Source organism: Acomys minous, assembly GCF_964271855.1.
Source record: "Acomys minous genome assembly, chromosome: 9".
Classification (NCBI taxonomy): Eukaryota; Metazoa; Chordata; class Mammalia; order Rodentia; family Muridae; genus Acomys; species Acomys minous.
Window position 1 is genome coordinate 39,636,416 of NC_140490.1, and position 18,548 is coordinate 39,654,963.

Here is an 18,548-nt window from a genome sequence, read left to right on the forward strand (position 1 = left end):
TCCTTAGCATCTGGATTCTAAGAGGCAGCAGCGAGAATGCTTAGAAAGGATTCTCGGCTTTATGAGGTCACTCTTAGGCGTTCCAGCAGTTTCTAGGCAGAGAGGGTGGCCTGACTGTGGCCCATCCACTTGCAAGAATGTCTCAGAGAGGGTGAGTATCTAGTGGCAGGGGAAAGTGCGGCGACAGCAGACATGGAGGCCTTCCCTTGGGGTGTGCCCTCTGTCAGACAAAGGTCTTTTATAAAATGATAAGACAAGCAGGGTCATGTGAGAGGAAAATGAACTTTTCTGAGTTTCTGAGGGACAGAACACACCAGAGACACACATAAGGAAAGGAAGATAGCAATGGGTTAGGCAACGGACACAAAAGAAACGGAAGGCAGGGAAGACAGAACCCAGGGTTTTGTTAATTGGAGACTTGGGATATGACTACCAAATTTCCTTTTCCGAGGAAAATGTCAACAATGTCTAAGGTCCCAAGGACAAACCCAGGGAAGATTGCACCGAAGTTCACTCCAGGGAATCAGTGAAGTTACCAGGCAGTGAGGTAACCTACAAGACACAGGCAAGGGGTCACCTAAAAGAGTAGGGGTGCTCCCTCCCAAAGGCCACACTGGAAAAGTCTCTTGCCAGCAGGAATCGTTGCTTTCCCGCAGCTACATAAATGAAGACACCACGCCCTAACCCTCGCCAGCCTATAGACTGTAGCCCTGCCCTGCCACAAGCAGTCAGGGCAGAGCTTCAGACAACACATGGTATAGATTGGCTGGATCTGCAGGTACAGGTCCTGTGACCCTCCCGTCCGTCCTTCTATAGGGGGTGTCAACAGTCAACAAGCCCAGACAGGATGACCTTGCAAACCAGCACAGCTGGACTCCCAAAGAGCCACGATACTGATGAACAACGTGGCAATTTGAAGTGTGAAGAAAGAGCCCAAGGCCTAGAGATGTTAAGTGCAAGAGCTACAGGGATTTAATTCTGTTCAGCCCTCAAACACTGTTGGCATTCTTTCTCTCTTAGTTGCTCTTACTTATTTGTTTCTACAGGTATCTCTCACGATGGTCTTTGTGTGTTGCCGGTTAGGTTTTAGGACTGTGCTTGTATTTTTTCCTCCAGTTTGCTATCAGGGTTTTTCTGTGTAGCCCTGGCTGTCCTGGAAGTCCCTCTGGAGACTGGGCTGGCCTCAAATTCAAAGACCTGCCTGCCTGTGCCACCATAGCCCAGCAGGCATTGTGTACTCCACCCTCCCGATGGCCCTCACAGGCTCCTCCTCTTGCTCCCCATCTTCTGTCTCCTGTCCTTTGCCCACCTCTTCTTTTCACTTCTTTTTTTGTTTGTTTGTTTTTCAAGACAGGGTCTCTCTGTGTCAGCCTTGGCTGTCCTGGACTCACTATGTAGACCAGGCTGGCCTCGAACTCACAGCGATCCGCCTGCCTCTGCCTCCCGAGTGCTGGGATTAAAGGCGTGCGCCACCATGCCCGGCTTCTTTCTAGTTCTTAAGTATAACCTTTGTCAATGCAAAAAAACAAACATGGGTCTCACCTTAAAAAGGAAATCAGAGATAATTTATTATGGAGCCATTTTGTGTGACCAGGAACACACACTTAGGTGACCCAAAATTCCATGTTCCCACCAAGTATGATGTATGTAATATGTGTGAAGATCACAGGAGAAAACCCATTCCTTTGGGGACTAGAGATGGCTGAGCAGTTAAGAATATTTACAGTTCTTTCCGAGGACCTAAGTTTGGTTCCCAGAATCCATATTTGGTGAGTGACAACCACCTGTAGCTCCAGTTTTAGTGTATCCAATGCCCTGCTGCCTCTTTGGGCACCTGCATGCATGCATGTCATACATGAAAACTCACACAAGCACATACACATAGAGTAAAATAAATGTTTTTTAAAAAGAGGAAGTTGAGCCTGAGATACAGGAGATTCTGTCTTGAAAATGCCAACAACAACAACAAAAACCCAGCAAACAAACAATAAGCACTATGTTGTATACTAATCTAAACTTAATTCAAAATAAAATGGGGGTATGCTCCCCAACACATCAGGGCCACTAGATTTGGGATCACCTAGGAGAGACACCTCTGGATGTGTCTGTGGGCTTCCACAGAGGTTTTAACCTGCCCTAAGCCTAGGCAGCACCATGCCACGGGCTTCCTGCTGCAGATGCAACGTGACCAGTTCACACACCTGCTGCCGCTTCCCCTGCCACGACGGAACGGCCATATTCTCGACCTGAGCCAGAACAAACGCTCATCCTCCTGTAAGCCACTTTCTCTAGGACCTTTGTTTACACTGAGAAAATGACAGGGGCACTGGCTAACTGCAGCAGCCAGGAATTGGCCAGGGGAGCCTGGCCTCTTACCACATGACCACACAGGTTCCTCAAGTTGCAGGCAGGAGTGGCAGGGGTGAGGCAGTCAGGCTTTTTGTGAAGTGAGGTTCTTACAAAGATGATCTTTGTTAGAGACTAGGTCTTCAGACTCAGTTCACTGGTAACACTACAAAAGCTGTGAAAACATGTGGCTCTCAGTTCTCAACTTATAAAGCCCCATAATGAACGGATGGGCCATCGCAATGACAGGAGTCCTTGAATTGCCACATCTTACTGGAAGACACTTGATCTCTCCTGCCACCCCTTGTTGAAAAAGGAAAACATAACCAAGACAGGTCATCCACTTTTTGTAACTTTTGTAAGAAAACTAACTACTCACGTGGCAAAGCAGCTTCAGCCTTGGGAGAAGCACTCCGTCAGCACAGCTTCAGAATGAGGGCTCCCTCCCACCGGTCTCCAACACTGTATTATAAAGTCTTGCTCTGCAGTTTCTGGGTAACAAAACGTGAATATTCTCCTATCCCTATTCTGGCCATCTGGCGCCTGGGGAGATGGCTCAGTGGTTAGCACTTGCTGTTCTTGCAGAGGACCCAGGTTCAATTCCCAGCGCCTACCTGGCAGCTCACAGATACCCATAGCTCCAGTTTTAGGGTAATGGATGCCCTCTTCTCACCTCCACAGGCACCAGGCAAGCGTGTGGTGCACAGATAATCAAGCAAGTAAAACATCATATACATAAATCTAAAAACAAAATTCCAAGTTTTTTTTTCCCTAGGCCAGTCTGGACTATATAGAAAACACCAAGACAGTCAGTCTAGCTACATAGTGAGGCCCTATCTAGAAAAAAAAATTTTAAGTTGTATTTCTTCAAAAACATTATTCATATAATGACCCAGGTTGGGGGTGGAGAGATGGCTCAGCAGTTTAGAGCTTATACTGCTCTCTCAGAGGTTCTGAGTACAGTTCCCAGCACCCATGCAGACAGCTCACACCTGTGTAACTCCAGCTCCTGGGGGGTCCTGCACGTCTATAAGCAGCCATACTCACATAAAGACACGTTTTTAAATTTTTACATAATAACTCAGGTTGGTTTATCATATATTATATCTTTGACTAGGTGTAAATGCAAAATAACAGGCTTGGGTTCAAATCATTTGTATTTAAGCATCAATCATACAAAAGTGAACTAATTTATGACTTAATTTATTCACATAAATGGCCTTTAAAACCACTGCAGACAAGCCGGGTATCAGATCTTCACGTCCACTCTCAGAGAGATCACAGAGAAGCAGCGGCTTTTTCAATAAACTGGGCCAGCTTCACATCACGCTTGGTCAGGCCTCCGCAGTCATGAGAGGTGAGCGTTATCTGCACCTATGAAGGGGAAAGCAGCTTTTCAGATCTGAGCGCAGACCTGTGGGATTTCTCTCTGGGTGGTTCAGAAATTAACCTGCTTCTCAACATTAGCTTCTGAAAACTGGGGTTTAGAGGATCTAGGGGAAAAAATGCATTATAAATAAAACACTGCATTTCCCAAATCCATGGAGCTTAGGGTGCAGGCTACACCAGGCGGGTGCGACAGCCACCCAGGAGGAAAGGGCTCCCAGAGGGTGAGGGCAGTCAGCTGACAGCACAAAAATCTTGCTTCTTGGGAATAAAGAGCAGAGATGGAAGCTCCACTAGGCAGTAGCCTAGTGAAGTAGAAAAGCAGGCTACCAAATGAGGAGACATGGTGGGGACGGCCCTCCACAATAAGATTGAAAAGCAAAGAGAAACATCCAGGAAAGAGAAGGTCGCAGGGCGTGGTGGCACACACCTTTAATCCCAGTACTCGGGAGGCAGAGGCAGGCAGACTGCTGTGAGTTCGAGGCCAGCCTGGTCTACAAAGTGAGTCCAGGACAGGCAAGGCTACACAGAGAGACCCTGTCTCGAAAAAAAAAAAACAAAAAAAGAGAGAGAGAGAAATGGAGTTCTCTTTTCTCAAAGATGACGTACAAACCCTCAGGAAAACTGGATAGATATCCCAGGTAGTGAGACCATAAAGGCAGAGGTTGGGGTTGGGGTGGCTGTTCTCACTGCATCCCTTAAAACTTTTCAGTCTGCCTTCTGGAAAGCAAAACTTTAACAAACATTTACTACAAAGAGACGGTTTCTGGGATTTATTTCAGTGAGCCACGTAAGGCCGTGCTATCTGATTTGCTAACATTCCTTTTTTTTTTCTTTTTAATTATTCACTTTACATCCTGGTCATAGGCCCCTCCCTCCTCTCCTCCCAGTCCCACCCACCGTCCCTGTATCCCTATCTCTCCTCCCCTACTCCTCAGAGAAGAGGAGCCCCCACGCACCCACCACAGCATATCAAGTCAAGTCAGGACCGAGCGCATCCTCTTCCCCTGTGCTCTGGAGATAGGGGAAAGGGATGGAAAAGCAGGCCAGAGTCCATCCCCTTACAAGGGAGCCACAGGAGGACCAATTAAGGACACTCTGCTACGCTTGCAGATGGGGGCCTAGCACAGCTGTCCTCTGAGTGGCTCCACTCAGCAGCTGATAGAAACAGATGCAGAGACCCACAGCCACACCCACTGGGTGGAGCAGGGAGTCCTGCGGAAGAGTGGAGGGAAGGACAGAAAGACTCAGAGGGGACAGGAGCCCCACAAGAAGCCCAGCAGAGCCAGCTACCATCGCTTTGAATTATGTTCAAATGAAACCTCTGGGGTCTCAGGTAACTAAACTGGGCATGGTGGCACATGCCTATAATCCCACAAAATGGGAGGCAGAGGCAGGAGGATCTCCCACAAACCTGGTGTGCATAGTGAGTTCCAGGCCAGCCAGGGCTACACAGGAGACTGACTTAAGTAATATACCCCTCCAAAGAAATACCCTCCACAAAAACATAACGTAAGATTTTTTATCTTCGTGGCTGACATCCAAGATTAACTCAGGAGCCTAATCTCGTCCAAACTTCTGGGAGACAAAAGGACAAAGACGATCAGCCTGCTCTTGGGCTCGCCCTGCCTGTGCTACTGATAAGGACGCGTGAGAGAGAGACGGCGTCCTCAGCACCACTTGTGCCTCAGCTCCGAAGTTAGAGATCCCTAAACAACGAGGCCCAGTTACCTTGTTGTACACGTTGAACCATTCCGGGTGATGATTCATCTTCTCTGCTTGCAGAGCAACCCTGGACATAAAGCCAAAAGCCTGCAAAACACCAAGTCCAGAGAGGTTACCGCCCCGCCCCGCCCCGCCCCGCCCCGCCCTGTGCTCCATGACTGGGAGACCCCAGAGCCACACAACCAGATAAAGGCTCGCTGCGATGCAGGGAAGCCTCAGAAATCACAAGGGAAGTGTTGCTCTCAGTAGGCCGGGGCACCGGGGCAGCAGACTGCTAGGTGGAGAAACAATCTGGCTCAAATAAACAAACCAGGAAATGAGTGTCACCTAGTGACCTGTCTGGACTGCTTAATTGTCCTAGGACTCCCGACTGCACAGGAATAATTTCCCTTCGACCCAGTGCCCTGGGTCTGCCTGCCCCAAATCCAGGGAGCCAATTTGCTCCTTAGCTGTTCCTTCTGTTTTTAGTGAGTGGGCTACACCAGCTATCAGCTGCAAGACTGTGGAGAACGGCTTAGAGCTGTCCCAGCTCACCAGTCAGGGGACCGACCGCCAGTGAAGGCTTACCTTCGCCACCATGCAGCGGGAGCTTCAACGAGCTGAGGTGACAGAGTGCCTCAGCAAAGGGCAAGCCTGGAAACAGTCCCAGAACCCCACCCACCAACACGGACTGTCCGGGCTCCCAAGACAGGGAAAACTTCTTTTTTGCATCCTTTCACAGTTTTACAAAGGCAACTGCAAATAATAACCCTACCTTGCACAACCCCTCTAAGGCTCAGGGAACTGTGTGGGAGGGGACCACAAAGCACATAAGAAGCCCAAGATGGACGAAGGGTTGCGGAACACTGTCACCTAGAGTCAACACAGCCAGTGCAGTCATGAGTGTACGACCAAGCTGATCGCCTGCACTGGGCACACGCAGGCCTGGTCCTGTGAACTGTCAGTCACTGGTAATACATTTTAAAAGGAAGGGAAGAATCCATTCGGCTATATGTGGAAATTACAGTCTCCTGCCTCTTTTCATTCCAAATCTGCCTCCCTAAAGCCCCTGGAGGGTAGAAGTAGCACACGAGCCCGCTTCAGTTATTCAGACACGGAACTAGACTGTCTTAAAGCGACTGGTTCTTATTCAGCAGTGGCAGAGGCAGAGGGCTGATAGCCCGCAGTGACCGGCAGGGACATGGTTAAGGCCTCCTGGCCTTCTGAACCTGGCAATCTGGATTCAAGTTCCGACACTGCCACGTCACTGTCACGTGAGCCTCCACTTTCTTTTTCTTTCTCTCTGCTGTGCAGCCCAGGCTTACCTCGGACTTACTGTTGAGAGCTAGAAGCACATCCGTGTAAATAAAGGGTTTCCAGGCCCAGCACGCCTTCTTTCTCTCAGTTATTTTTTTAAGACGTGTGCTCGCATGTGGGTATGTACACACTAGAGGTGGCGTCAAAGGTGGCTGTGCTGACCTGTGGGTCTGACCTGTGGGGAGCTGACCTGTGGGTCTCTGCAGAGCAGCACACACTCTGAAGCACTGTCCCTCCAGCCCTTAGTTTTTTAAATTCATTCAATTTGTCCTTCGGCATTCTCAGATGTGTGCATAATGCACACTGCCTACCAGCCCTCCCACAAGCCTCCACAAATCTCTCTCACACTCACACACACGTTCATGTCTACTGCCCTTTGTTGTGTGACCCACCGAGATCAGCCGGGGCCATCTGTGTGACCATGAGTTGGGAGCTGGTGGGCTCAGTAGTGGCTACAAAGCTAAGGACAGTGATTTGTTCCTCTCTCAGAATTTAGCAAGGCTCGGTAGCTCAGAGGTAAGGGGGCAGGGCCTTATGTGCCCCTCCCCTCTCCTTGGCTGGCTGTTAAGAGGTCCAGCGTTACAACGGCCAGGTGCAGGGAACTACTGTTGTGGCTACTGAGCGCAGTGGTTGTGTGCAGTGTATCGAATGGCTCTCGCATACAGTCAGTCACTGCCTGAGTTCCTTAGGCCTGTGGTCACAATTCCTGCAAACTCCAGCATCTTGAAAGGTCCAAAGTGCTGCCTAGCATCTCTTACCATTTTAGAAAAATAAACCAAGTAGATTTCCTCTTCTGAACTCTTCGGGCACCAGGCATGCAGATGGCACACAGACATGCAGGCAGACAAAAACACCCATAAACATTAAATAAATAAATAAGAAAGCAACACGAGCTTAAAAGAATTAGAAAATATATGAGACAAAGGAGACTCACATAAAACTATTTACCACAGCAAGGGGAGAAAAAGTTGTAAACAGAGCCAGGGGACAGGGCAGCTCAAAGATAGGACACCTGTCCTTGGCCTGTATTAAAGCTCTGGATTTGATCTCCAGAACTGAAAGGAAAACAGTTGTAAAAGACACAACTTAGAGTCAGCTGGTGAGATGGCTCTAGCCTCCCAAGTTGGGAGTTCTGTCTCTAGGATCTATGAGAGGGAAAAGCCATCCTATCAAGTTATCTGCTCTCCACACACATGTGCACACATGCACTCTTGCACACATGCTCATGCACACCCACACACATTGGCACTTGTGCACGCATACTACATATATCACACACACGTACTCACAAATCATATACACTACATAAACAACATATACACATATCACATATACACACATACTCACATGCACACGCACAAAATAATATAAAAATGCAACCATGGCTACACATCTTAGCAAAGTTAAATTTCTAAAAATTCTTTTGTCAGGGGCTGGTGAGAGAGCTCAGAAGTTAAGAGCACTGACTGCTCTTCCAGAGATCCTGAGTTCAACTCCCAGCAACCACATGGTGGCTCACAACCATCTATAATGTGATCTGGTGCCCTCTTCTGGCCTGCAGTTGTACATGCAGACAGAGCACTGTATCCATAATAATAAATAAATCTTTTTTAAAAAATTATTTTGTCATTTAGTAAGGAAATCCCATGTGTAAGGATGAAAAGAAATCTGTTTACTTCAAACTTCCAAATATCGGCATTCAACACTGGAAGTCAGAAAGGCAATGGAAATAAAAAACAAAGATTGAAAAAAATAATTTTACACCCAGCTAAACTATTTTTCAAAAAAACAAAAGCAATAACTTGATGCAGTAGCATATGCTTTTAACCAGTGCTCAGGAGACAGAAACAGATCTCTATGAGTTCTAAGACAGCTAGGGATAACAGTGAAATCCACTCAAAATAAATAGATACAAGCAGTGGGCTGACGTTTCAGAAATGCAATCCTTCAGGTGAGTGAGACGGCTCCTTGTCTTGGAAGCCCGGCAACCTCAGTCCACTCCCTGGAAGGCACAAGAAAGTAGGAACGAATGAGCGCCATAAAGTTGTCCTCTGAACTTCACATACACACATGCACAGACGCACACATGCATTCACACACTTAAACTTGTTTAGATTCTTTTTTTAATGCAGCAACTCATAGGATAGCTTCTACTCATCCTTCTGCAGAAAGGACTGAAAAAGAAACTGTAACAGAGAGCTGAGTGGAAAACTACTGTCACAGGTGCTGGCAGTGAGAATAAGTTCATTAAGCTCCAAGAATCTACTTAGCACAGCTATAGCAATGAAGGAACCAACAACAACTGTCATCAGCTATTAAATGTTACCAACCAGTGGAGCTGAGCAGTGGAAGAAAGGGGCAGAACGGAGACGTTGGGTTCTGATCTGGCTTATTAGAAAAGTGAAGGAGGGAGGGCTACATTTGTCATGTGAAAGTGTGTAATATTACCCTCAAGACTGAAAGTAAGATGTAAGCATCCCAAGTAAGGAAAACACAACTAAACTAAACTTGAAAACACACCAAAACACCATGTTTAACAGCACCACTCATACACAATTTAAGGTAAGTAGACACTGCTTCTGTCATGTTTTACGAAACTAAACAATCGATGACTCTGCACGGCCTAAATCCAAGCAATTAAGAAAACCAAAATAGGGCTGGAGAGATGGCTCACAACCATCCAAATGAGATCTGGTGCCCTCTTCTGGCCTGCAGGAGTTACATGCAGGTAGAACACTATATACATAATAAATAAATAAATCTTTAGGTAGGAAGAAGGAAAGAAGGAAGGAAGAAAACCAAAGTAAGGTCATCAGCAATGAAGACGACCCCTGCATGGTCTGTACAGAACACACAGCCTCAAAATCAATGAGGCAGAAAGTACGGAAGAACCCAAGGCAGATAAAACATTTATGTTTCAGTTGGTGGGTTGACTGTCCATAAAGAAGCCTTCTAAAACGCTGGGGGTGGAGGGGCATGGAGAAGCAACTGCTCCCCGGATAAGAGCCCTGGCTGCTCTTGCTGAGGACCCACGTGGGGGTTTACAACTGTCCACAACTCCAGATCCAGGGGACCCAGCCCCCGCTCCAACCTCCTCGGGCACTGCACATTCCTGATGCACACGCATACATGCTGACAAACACACAAACAAAAAGCTTAGACTGGAGGGGGACTGGAGGGAATTCAGGGTTAGTTCTGTCCTTTACAATAAATAATCCCCCCTTTGTAAAGTTTGTGGTTCTGTCAGGCTGGAAAGAGATGGCTCTGTGGTTAAGAGCACTGGCTGCTTTTCCAGAGGATCCAGGTTTGGTTCCCAGCATCCATATAGTGGCGCACATCCATCCCTGAGGATCAAGCATCCTCTTCTGGTCCCTCCTCAGGCACCAGGCACACACTTAGTGCTCACTCATTACCTACAGACAAAACACCCATACATGTTACATAAATAAATGATACAATTTTTTTAAATATATAGAGAGGAAGGAGCAGGGTGATATAGAAGAAATGCTCATGTATAAAATTCTGAGGAGGGGAAAAAAAGGCTTAGCTTAGGTATGTATAAATATAAATGTGTCTGAGAGGTGTGGTAGCACACACCTGTACCCAAACACTGAGGAGGCTGAACCAGGGGGCTCCCAAGCTTGAGAGCAGCCTGTGCCACATGGTAAGTAAAACAAGGACTGGAGAGAAGCCTTGGCAGTCAAGGGACCTGTGCTCTTCCACTATAGCTCAATTTCTAGCAGCTCACAGCACCTGTCACTCCAGCATCAGGGGACACTTATCCAGTGACACAGCTACACACAAAATTAAAGTAAAACCTTTTTTTTTTTTTAAGGCACAATGGTTTGTTTGGTTTTTTCTTTTTTTTTTTCTTTTTTTTTTTCTTTTTTAGTGGTGGTGTTTATTTTTCAAGACAGGGTTTCTTTGTGTAGCCCTGACTGTCCTGGACTCACTCTGTAGACCAGGCTGACCTTGAACACACATCGATCCGCCTGCCTCTGCCTCCTGAGTGCTGGGATTAAAGTCCTGCGCCACCACGCCCAGCTGGTGCTTAGTTCCTTTAATCCTAGCACTTGGGAGCAGAGGAAGGTGGATCACTGTGAGTTTGAGGCCAGCCTGGAGTTCCATGTAACTCAGGACTACATAGTGAGACCCTGTCTTTAAGGGGGGAGGGGTCAGGAGACAGCAAGATAGGTCAGAACATAAAAGTGCTTGCCACACAAGCTGACTACCTGAGTTCAAAGCCTGGAACCCATAATGAAAAGACAGAACCAACTCCCTAAAGTCATTCTCTGACCTCTACACATGTACCATAGCACACATGTGCCCTCTCTCTCTCTCTCTCTCTCTCTCTCTCTCTCTCTCTCTCTCTCTCTCTCTCACACACACACACACACACACACACACACATGCACACATACACACACACACACACATGCACACGTACACACACATGCACGTGCACACATGCAGAGAAACACACACGTGCCCATGCTCTCTCTCTCTCTCACATACACACACACACACACACATGCACAGAAATACAGACGTGCCCCCTCTCTCTCTCTCTCTCTCTCTCTCTCTCTCTCTCTCACACACACACACACACACACACACACAGCACACACGCCCATACTTCCCTCCCTCCCTCTCTCACACACTGCAGTACACATGTGCCCATACTCTCACACACACATGCACACATGTGCACACACATGTGCAGGCACGCAAGTCCATGGCTTTAGAATAGAGAGTTCCTCTTCTCAAAGCTTGTCACCGCAGACACTCATGCAACAGTTCCAATAACCGCCACTCTGTAGAATTTGCTACCTTGTTGCAGCACTGACTGGAAGCTGAGAGGGTGCGGATAATAAAGTGAACACAGGAACACGGCGCAGTCATCGGGGAGCACGGGGAGGACTGCCTAGACCCACTGCTAAACCACAGCGCACACCAGTGAGTGGCCTGAGAGGACAGGCAGTGCCCAAGCTCGCAAAGTGAGTGGCAGGAGGCAGGGGCTGGGAGGCAAGTGACCGGCGCCAGAAACCAGAGAACTCACTGCATTCTTAGTACCTTTTGAATTTGTACAATGAATACACTCGATCTAGTCTTAAAAATTAGTTTGGGGGGGGGGGAAGCAAAGGAGCCATGCAAATGAAGTTATCACTATAAAGGGAGCCAGGATCCTGCAACGTACGTAATATGGTTCATATTAAAATACTTTGGCTCATGCTACCTTCTTAGCATATGCCTACCTGTTGAGGTGGGTTTTAGTGCCAATTTACAGCATAGTTTGCCTATGAGCCGTGTTCTGTTGAGCCACGGCCATTTCAAACAAACATATGGTCAACAAATAACATATAATGGCTGATAATCGTTTCAGTCTTTCCTGTATTGCAAATTACAAACATTTTGTGAGCGAGCCACGAGTGCATGATGAAGTATTGATTCCCTGGGTCACTCTGCCATTTCAGGGAACGTGAGCATTGCAATCACAGCAAGCTGGGCCAACCAAGTTTGTCATTTGGAAATCTCCAAACCACCAGCAATTAAAGATTTTTTTTTTCCACAAACCCCAAATCAAGTCTTCTTTGGAAACCTGAATTTTTCTCGAAGTTGCTTTTGTTTCATTTGGCTCCGTGGAACCATGGAAAACTATCAGATGCACAAAGCCAGAACAGGAATCCGTATCAATCCGTGGCCGGTGTACCAGCACCCCCAACTTAGAGCGCAGCCTCAGTCCTAATGACATGTATGACTGACTGACGCTCACAGGCTTAACTCCGGGCACAGTTACAACACGAGCCTTTCAGTCCTCAGCACGACGCCCTTTGATATATGTCCTTCAAATCAGCTGCCTTCATATTTTGATTATAGACTAGTTTAATTACACACTAAAAAAGAACATATCTCCCACTAAGAAAATGAGCACCAGGTACTCCCAAGTAATTTCCCCAGTACAATCTCCATTAAGCCGCTAAATACTTCCCTCACTAATTCAATGAATTAGAATTCTCTATTGTTTACGAATCACCTTCATGTTTGTGGGCCTATAACCCTTCTTTTAAAAAACACAATTTCTGTGGAAGGAAATGATATTTATGTCTGATTAGAAATGAAAACACTATTACATAAATCAGTTTGGGCATTTCTTCACGTCTTGAAACTTGATCGGCAATTTCCTCTAATTGGTGATCAAGGAAACTATCTTGTGATCAATTAAAGTAATTACCAGATTCCGGCAACACAGCCTACCTTAATTTCAGCTAGAGTCTGCACTTCTTCAACTTTAATTAAAAATAATGAAAATTATTAAGCAAAATACAAGGCAAGATCATTGCCAAGTATGCACATGTCACGGGACAGGACCTTCCCTCCATGTTGGTGACACCAATCACGTAAGCACTGCTTGGTGTACTGAGGGAAGCCGCTCTCCACCCTCAAGAATGACTGCACGACTCCCTGTAACTTTCACATTGAAACACTGTTCACGATTTCAGTCACCATGGAGGGACGTGAGATCTTACTCTGTAGGTCAACACACCACTCCTGGCCAGCATTGTGAGGGACAGACCTAGCCAAAGACATTTTTCACTCATACTTTTTTCCTTCTGTACAACTACAGAGTTTGGGGGTCAGAGACCTGGGTTCAACTCCAGACTGTGGTACTCATGGGCTACATGACATCAGTGAAGTTTCTTAGCAGGGCCTCCTCCTGTGTAAAACAGGCGATTCGTGCACCGTCCTCCCCAGTACCTGACACTTGGAAGCATGCATTGCATTTGGCTATCGTCATAATGCTTTACACTGTGCACCTGTGGCCTGGAAAGGAAAAATTCTTTTTCAAACCAACCTGGAGACCAAACAAGTTTACCTTTGCAAGGCTCAGAAACTCAGCAACATCTTGAAGACTGTTCCTTTAAGTGAGTGTTGCCAAAGGAAGATTTCCTCAGGGTCTGTGAGCAGCTCAGCCAAGGATTAGACTTTTGGTGTGTGTGTGTGTGTGTGTGTGTGTGTGTGTATGTTTGTGTGCATGTGCGTGTGCGCACACACATGTGTACGTCTGTGTCTGTGTGTATATATGTGTGTGTCTGCCTGTGTGTATATGTATCTCTGTGTATGTGTCTGTGTATGTGTGTCTCTATGTGTGTATGTGTGTGTTTGTCTGTCTGTGTGTATGTGTGTGTGTATGTGTGTGTCTATGTCTGTCTGTGTCTATGTTTATATCTGTGTTTCTGTGTATATGTCTGTGTATGTGTGTGACTCTGTGTCTATGTCTGTCTGGGTATATGTGTCTCTGTGTGTATATGTGTGTCAGACTGTATGTATTAGTGTGTGTGTGTGTGTGTGTGTGTGTGTGTGTGTGTGTGTGTGTGTAAGGCCTGAGGACCAATCCCTGGGCTTTCATCTATCTGGAAGCGGATATAGGCCAGCACTCCTGGGGCAGCATCCACTGGCCCTCTACCTAATGTACTACAGAGCTTACCATTTCCAGGAACTTGGGACAAGAATACTCAACTCGAAAATGGAATTGCCTTTCTCTTGTCAATTTTGTCACGATTTCCGGTACAGCCAGCCACTCTGCCCTGCCTGAAGCTGAACCATCATCCTCTCAGTTAGTGATAATAAGCACGCCACCTGGGAAAAGCATGCGCTCTTCTAAACACATGCATGCTTGCGCTCTCTCTCTCTCTCTCTCTCACACACACACACACACACGCACACGCACACACAGGTGTGTGAGATGATGATTACAGATAATTTTTTTCATTCAGTACCCTAGACAGCTGATTGGAAAAAGAAAGCAGCGCCACAGCTAAGGATGGCAGCATCTTCAAAACACATTATTAAAGGAAGATGCAAGGCTACAGACTCAGGGCCTGGCATGTTTAGCACACGCCCCCTGGATACCAACACCGGTGAAACTCCCCTGGTAGGAATCCACCCACAGAAGCCCTTGCTTCTTAAGGAACAACATAACGCCCTCTGCACGTCACCCGCCCCCGACCCTTGGTTTCTATTCTAGTCAGGTGAGAGGACTTCAGACATTTCAGAAGCTCATTTCTAAAAAAAAAAAAAAAAAAAAAAGAAAGAAAGAAAGAAAGAAAGAAAGAGAAAGAGAAAATGCCATCTCATTCTTTCTCCCCAAAAGACCCCCGTTTCCGACTTCCTCCCCACACAGACCCAACCACTTTCCCTATATTTCATTGGCTAGTCCTTAGCAGACAACCGCCGGTCTGGGGTCTGTTTATCTGCTTCTTGGATTTCTCACAACCCCCAATTCTGCTCTCTTGGAATCAGCACATGCCACCAGCTTCCTGAGTCTTCTCTTCCACTAATGCAAACCAAAACACAGCTCAAAACCAACCCAAGAGAAGGCTGCCAGAGAGGCACTTACAGGACTTACCTAACGTCACAGCATTGCCTGGTACCCTATTGCTCACTGTCACTACACAGATGCCTCAGGACCATCCTGTGGAGGAGTCCTTACCTGAGTCTCTGATAGAAACTGATTCCTAAACTTTCAGGGTCTCATGAAGTGAGAAGTATTACGAAAACTGCCAAGGATCTGTGTTTTCTTCTAGCAATCTGTAAAACTGAACTTTATGCTCCTTGAGATCATCATTATAAAAATTCAATGTTATATAGAAAAGGTGTGTCTTCAATGCCATGCATCCAAACTGTGTGAATTCAGAATGTCAGGCCAAATACATGGAAGAAGGAAGAAGAAGAAGAAGGAGGAGGAGGAGGAGGAGGAGGAGGAGGAGGAGGAGGAGGAGGAGAAGGAAGGAGAAGAAGCTGTGGCAGCAGCAGCAGCAGCAGCAAAATAGCAGTCTGTTCCTGATTGACAGAAACCCTCCTGCTGCCTCAGCCTCCGAAATGCCAAGGTTACATGCCTGGCTGCATTTTTTTTTTTTTGAGCCGGGTCTCACATAGCTGGAGCTGGCCTTGAGCTCCCACGTCTGAGGATGCACCTTGCTGTTCTGATCCCACCACCACTGTCCCCCTAGTGCTGGGATTACAAGTGTGCACCACCATGCCCAGTTTATTCAACACTGGGGATTAAATTTAGGGCCTCGTTCACGCGAGGCAAGCACTCCACCAGCTGAGCCACTTCTCCACGCCCTGCCTGTCTCCTTCACATCCCACTGGCTGCTTTCAAGACTCCACTACCACTCATGCTGTGTGGTTCTGGCTTACCTCTGAGGCGAAGCCACGGGAAGTCTCAGCACCTTATTCCAAAGACAGAGAAAAGCACGGCTATTTACACTAGCACATTTAAACTGAAAGTAACTGAGCGGGCAGAGGATGAGAACAAGGTCTCAGGCAGACAGAGCACTCACTTCCCATTACCACCTATAGGAAGGAAGGTCACAGACATCTGAAGGAAAAATAACACCAAATGCTATGGGTGTGCACACATTATCCACTGCAGCACATCCATGCTGTGGGTGTGCACACATTATACACTGCAGTGCATCCATGCTGTGGGTGTGCACACATTATACACTGCAGCACATCCATGCTGTGGGTGTGCACACATTATACACTGCAGCGCATCCATGCTGTGGGTGTGCACACATTATACACTGCAGCGCATCCATGTTGTGGGTGTGCACACATTATACACTGCAGTGCATCCATGCTGTGGGTGTGCACACATTATACACTGCAGTGCATCCATGTTGTGGGTGTGCACACATTATACACTGCAGTGCATCCATGCTGTGGGTGTGCACACATTATACACTGCAGTGCATCCATGTTGTGGGTGTGTACACATTATACACTACAGTGCATCCATGTTGTGGGTGTGCACACATTATACACTGCAGCACATCCATGCTGTGGGTGTGCACACATTATACACTGCAGCACATCCATGCTGTGGGTGTGCACACATTATACACTGCAGCACATCCATGCTGTGGGTGTGTACACATATTACATTACAAGACATCCACACTGTGGGTGTGCACACATATTACATTACAGGACATCATGCTGTGGGTGTGCACACATTATACACTGCAGTGCATCCATGCTGTGGGTGTGCACACATATTACATTACAGGACATCATGCTGTGGGTGTGCACACATTATACACTGCAGTGCATCCATGCTGTGGGTGTGCACACATATTACATTACAGGACATCATGCTGTGGGTGTGCACACATTATACAATGCAGTACACCTATGCTGTACATTATACATTCTAATCTGGTCTGTATCCTCCCACTTCATCACAGACCACCTGATGGCACAAACAGGTCTCCAGAACACCCATGGTCCACAGTTATTCTTTCTTTTACACTGTTTAGGTCATGAGTCCATTTCCCTTTTAGGATTTTTGAAGTAGTTTCTACCACATTTGCCAATATTTTCTATAAAAAAAAAAATACATCACCCAGCTCTTGGACATCCTGATAACTCCACAGAGGATCTCCAGGAACAGACCATGGCAACACATTACTGGAAGAAAAACACCTGTTTGTGTGTCTGTCTGTGTCTGTAAGAGCACACCACAGTGCCAAGCCTGGGACAATCCTTCCACCTCAGGCACTGAGCTGAAGCAAATCATGGTATATTCAGAGTCTGTCACCGCCTGTCATGACAAAGCTTAAAGAGAGTTAAAGTCTCACCCTTGCAGACTGAAAGAAGGGACTAGTTTTTGTGTTTTAAACAACATTACTAAACAATTAAAGAGAAACCTCAGGGCTCACAGCCACAGAGAGAATAAGAAAGCTCGGTGCTCACTTATTTTTAGTATCGAGGACTCAGGCGGGTAGTATCATCTACCCTGAAAAGTCTGAATTCCAGGTATGTCTCCAGGACTGAGTAAACTCCAAACCTCAACTGACCACCGTAATCCAAGGCTGTTCTGTCTCTTAATGTCACTGTGGGATGTGAGAGGTCTCAGAGTGACAGGACTGTCACACACAGACATTGTGCCACCATGGGGCATGTGCATAGTGCCTTGAGCATATACAAACCAGTTCAAGTTTTTTTGGGGGGATTGGGTTTTTGTTTTGTTTTGTTTTGGTTTGGTTTTGGTTTTTTGGGTTTTTGTTTGGTTGGTTGGTTGGTTGGTTGGTTGGGGGTTTTTTTGTTTTTTGTTTTTTTTTGTTGTTGTTGTTTTTGTTTTTGTTTTTTCAAGGCAGAGCTTCTCTGTGTAGCCCTGGCTGTCCCGGAACTCATTCTGTAGACCAGGCTGGCCTCGAACTCAGAGGTCTGCCTGCCTCTGCCTCCGGAGTGTGCCACCACTGCCCAACTGACAAACTAATTTTTTAAGCTAAAAAGTTTGTGACCAAATAAACTTAGCAAAGTACAACTGAAAAACAATCCCCATCAAAAGTTCACACATGGGCCATAACTCATAAACACTTGAGAGAATACAATGTTAAGTTATCATTCTTCAATATTCATACACAAATCACTTTGCCATCAGCTGCTGAGTTAGCCAGGCTTTCTTCAGCTTGGGCTTCGTTCTCTAGTCACAACGTATTTGGCGAAAGTGTTTTCCTGACTGTGTATGAACAAGAATGTTTGCACTCCCTTCGGGTCTGTCATGTCTCTGGGCAGGTGAGGCCACAGACAAGCACAACAGAGTCCAGCCCAGCAAGGAAGGGGCAGGCACAAGTGCCCTGCAGCGCAGACCGAGAGCGGGTGGGAGTGCACTGCCATTCACGGGAGTGCAAGGGGGAAATGCCTCCCTTTTGTTCTGAAACGTTTATTATTTCATATCTTATGCAAATCACATTTTATATATTAGGCAATAATATTTGAGAAAT

At 46.7% G+C, this 18,548-nt stretch overlaps 2 protein-coding genes and 1 long non-coding RNA gene across 3 annotated transcripts in view; 1 reads left to right on the forward strand and 2 right to left on the reverse strand.

Annotated features, from left to right (window-relative positions):
- Nucleotides 1-18,548, reverse strand: part of CATSPER3 (cation channel sperm associated 3) — a 75,075-nt gene that overhangs the window by 23,883 nt on the left and 32,644 nt on the right. The gene's annotated exons all lie outside the window — the stretch shown is intronic.
- Nucleotides 53-5,457, forward strand: LOC311605358. Its single transcript, XR_014781901.1, has 3 exons — nucleotides 53-151; nucleotides 3,584-3,703; nucleotides 5,279-5,457. It is a non-coding gene; the product is annotated as an uncharacterized lncRNA (long non-coding RNA).
- The window catches only part of PCBD2 (pterin-4 alpha-carbinolamine dehydratase 2), a 52,561-nt gene continuing 37,545 nt past the window's right edge, over nucleotides 3,533-18,548 (reverse strand). Inside the window, exons 3-4 of the mRNA XM_084795826.1 lie at nucleotides 5,464-5,544; nucleotides 3,533-3,720 (exon numbers count right to left, since the gene is read on the reverse strand). Of these exons, the coding sequence (XP_084651952.1) occupies nucleotides 3,625-3,720; nucleotides 5,464-5,544 (177 nt within the window). The 3' untranslated portion in view covers nucleotides 3,533-3,624. The remainder of the gene's footprint in view (nucleotides 3,721-5,463; nucleotides 5,545-18,548) is intronic.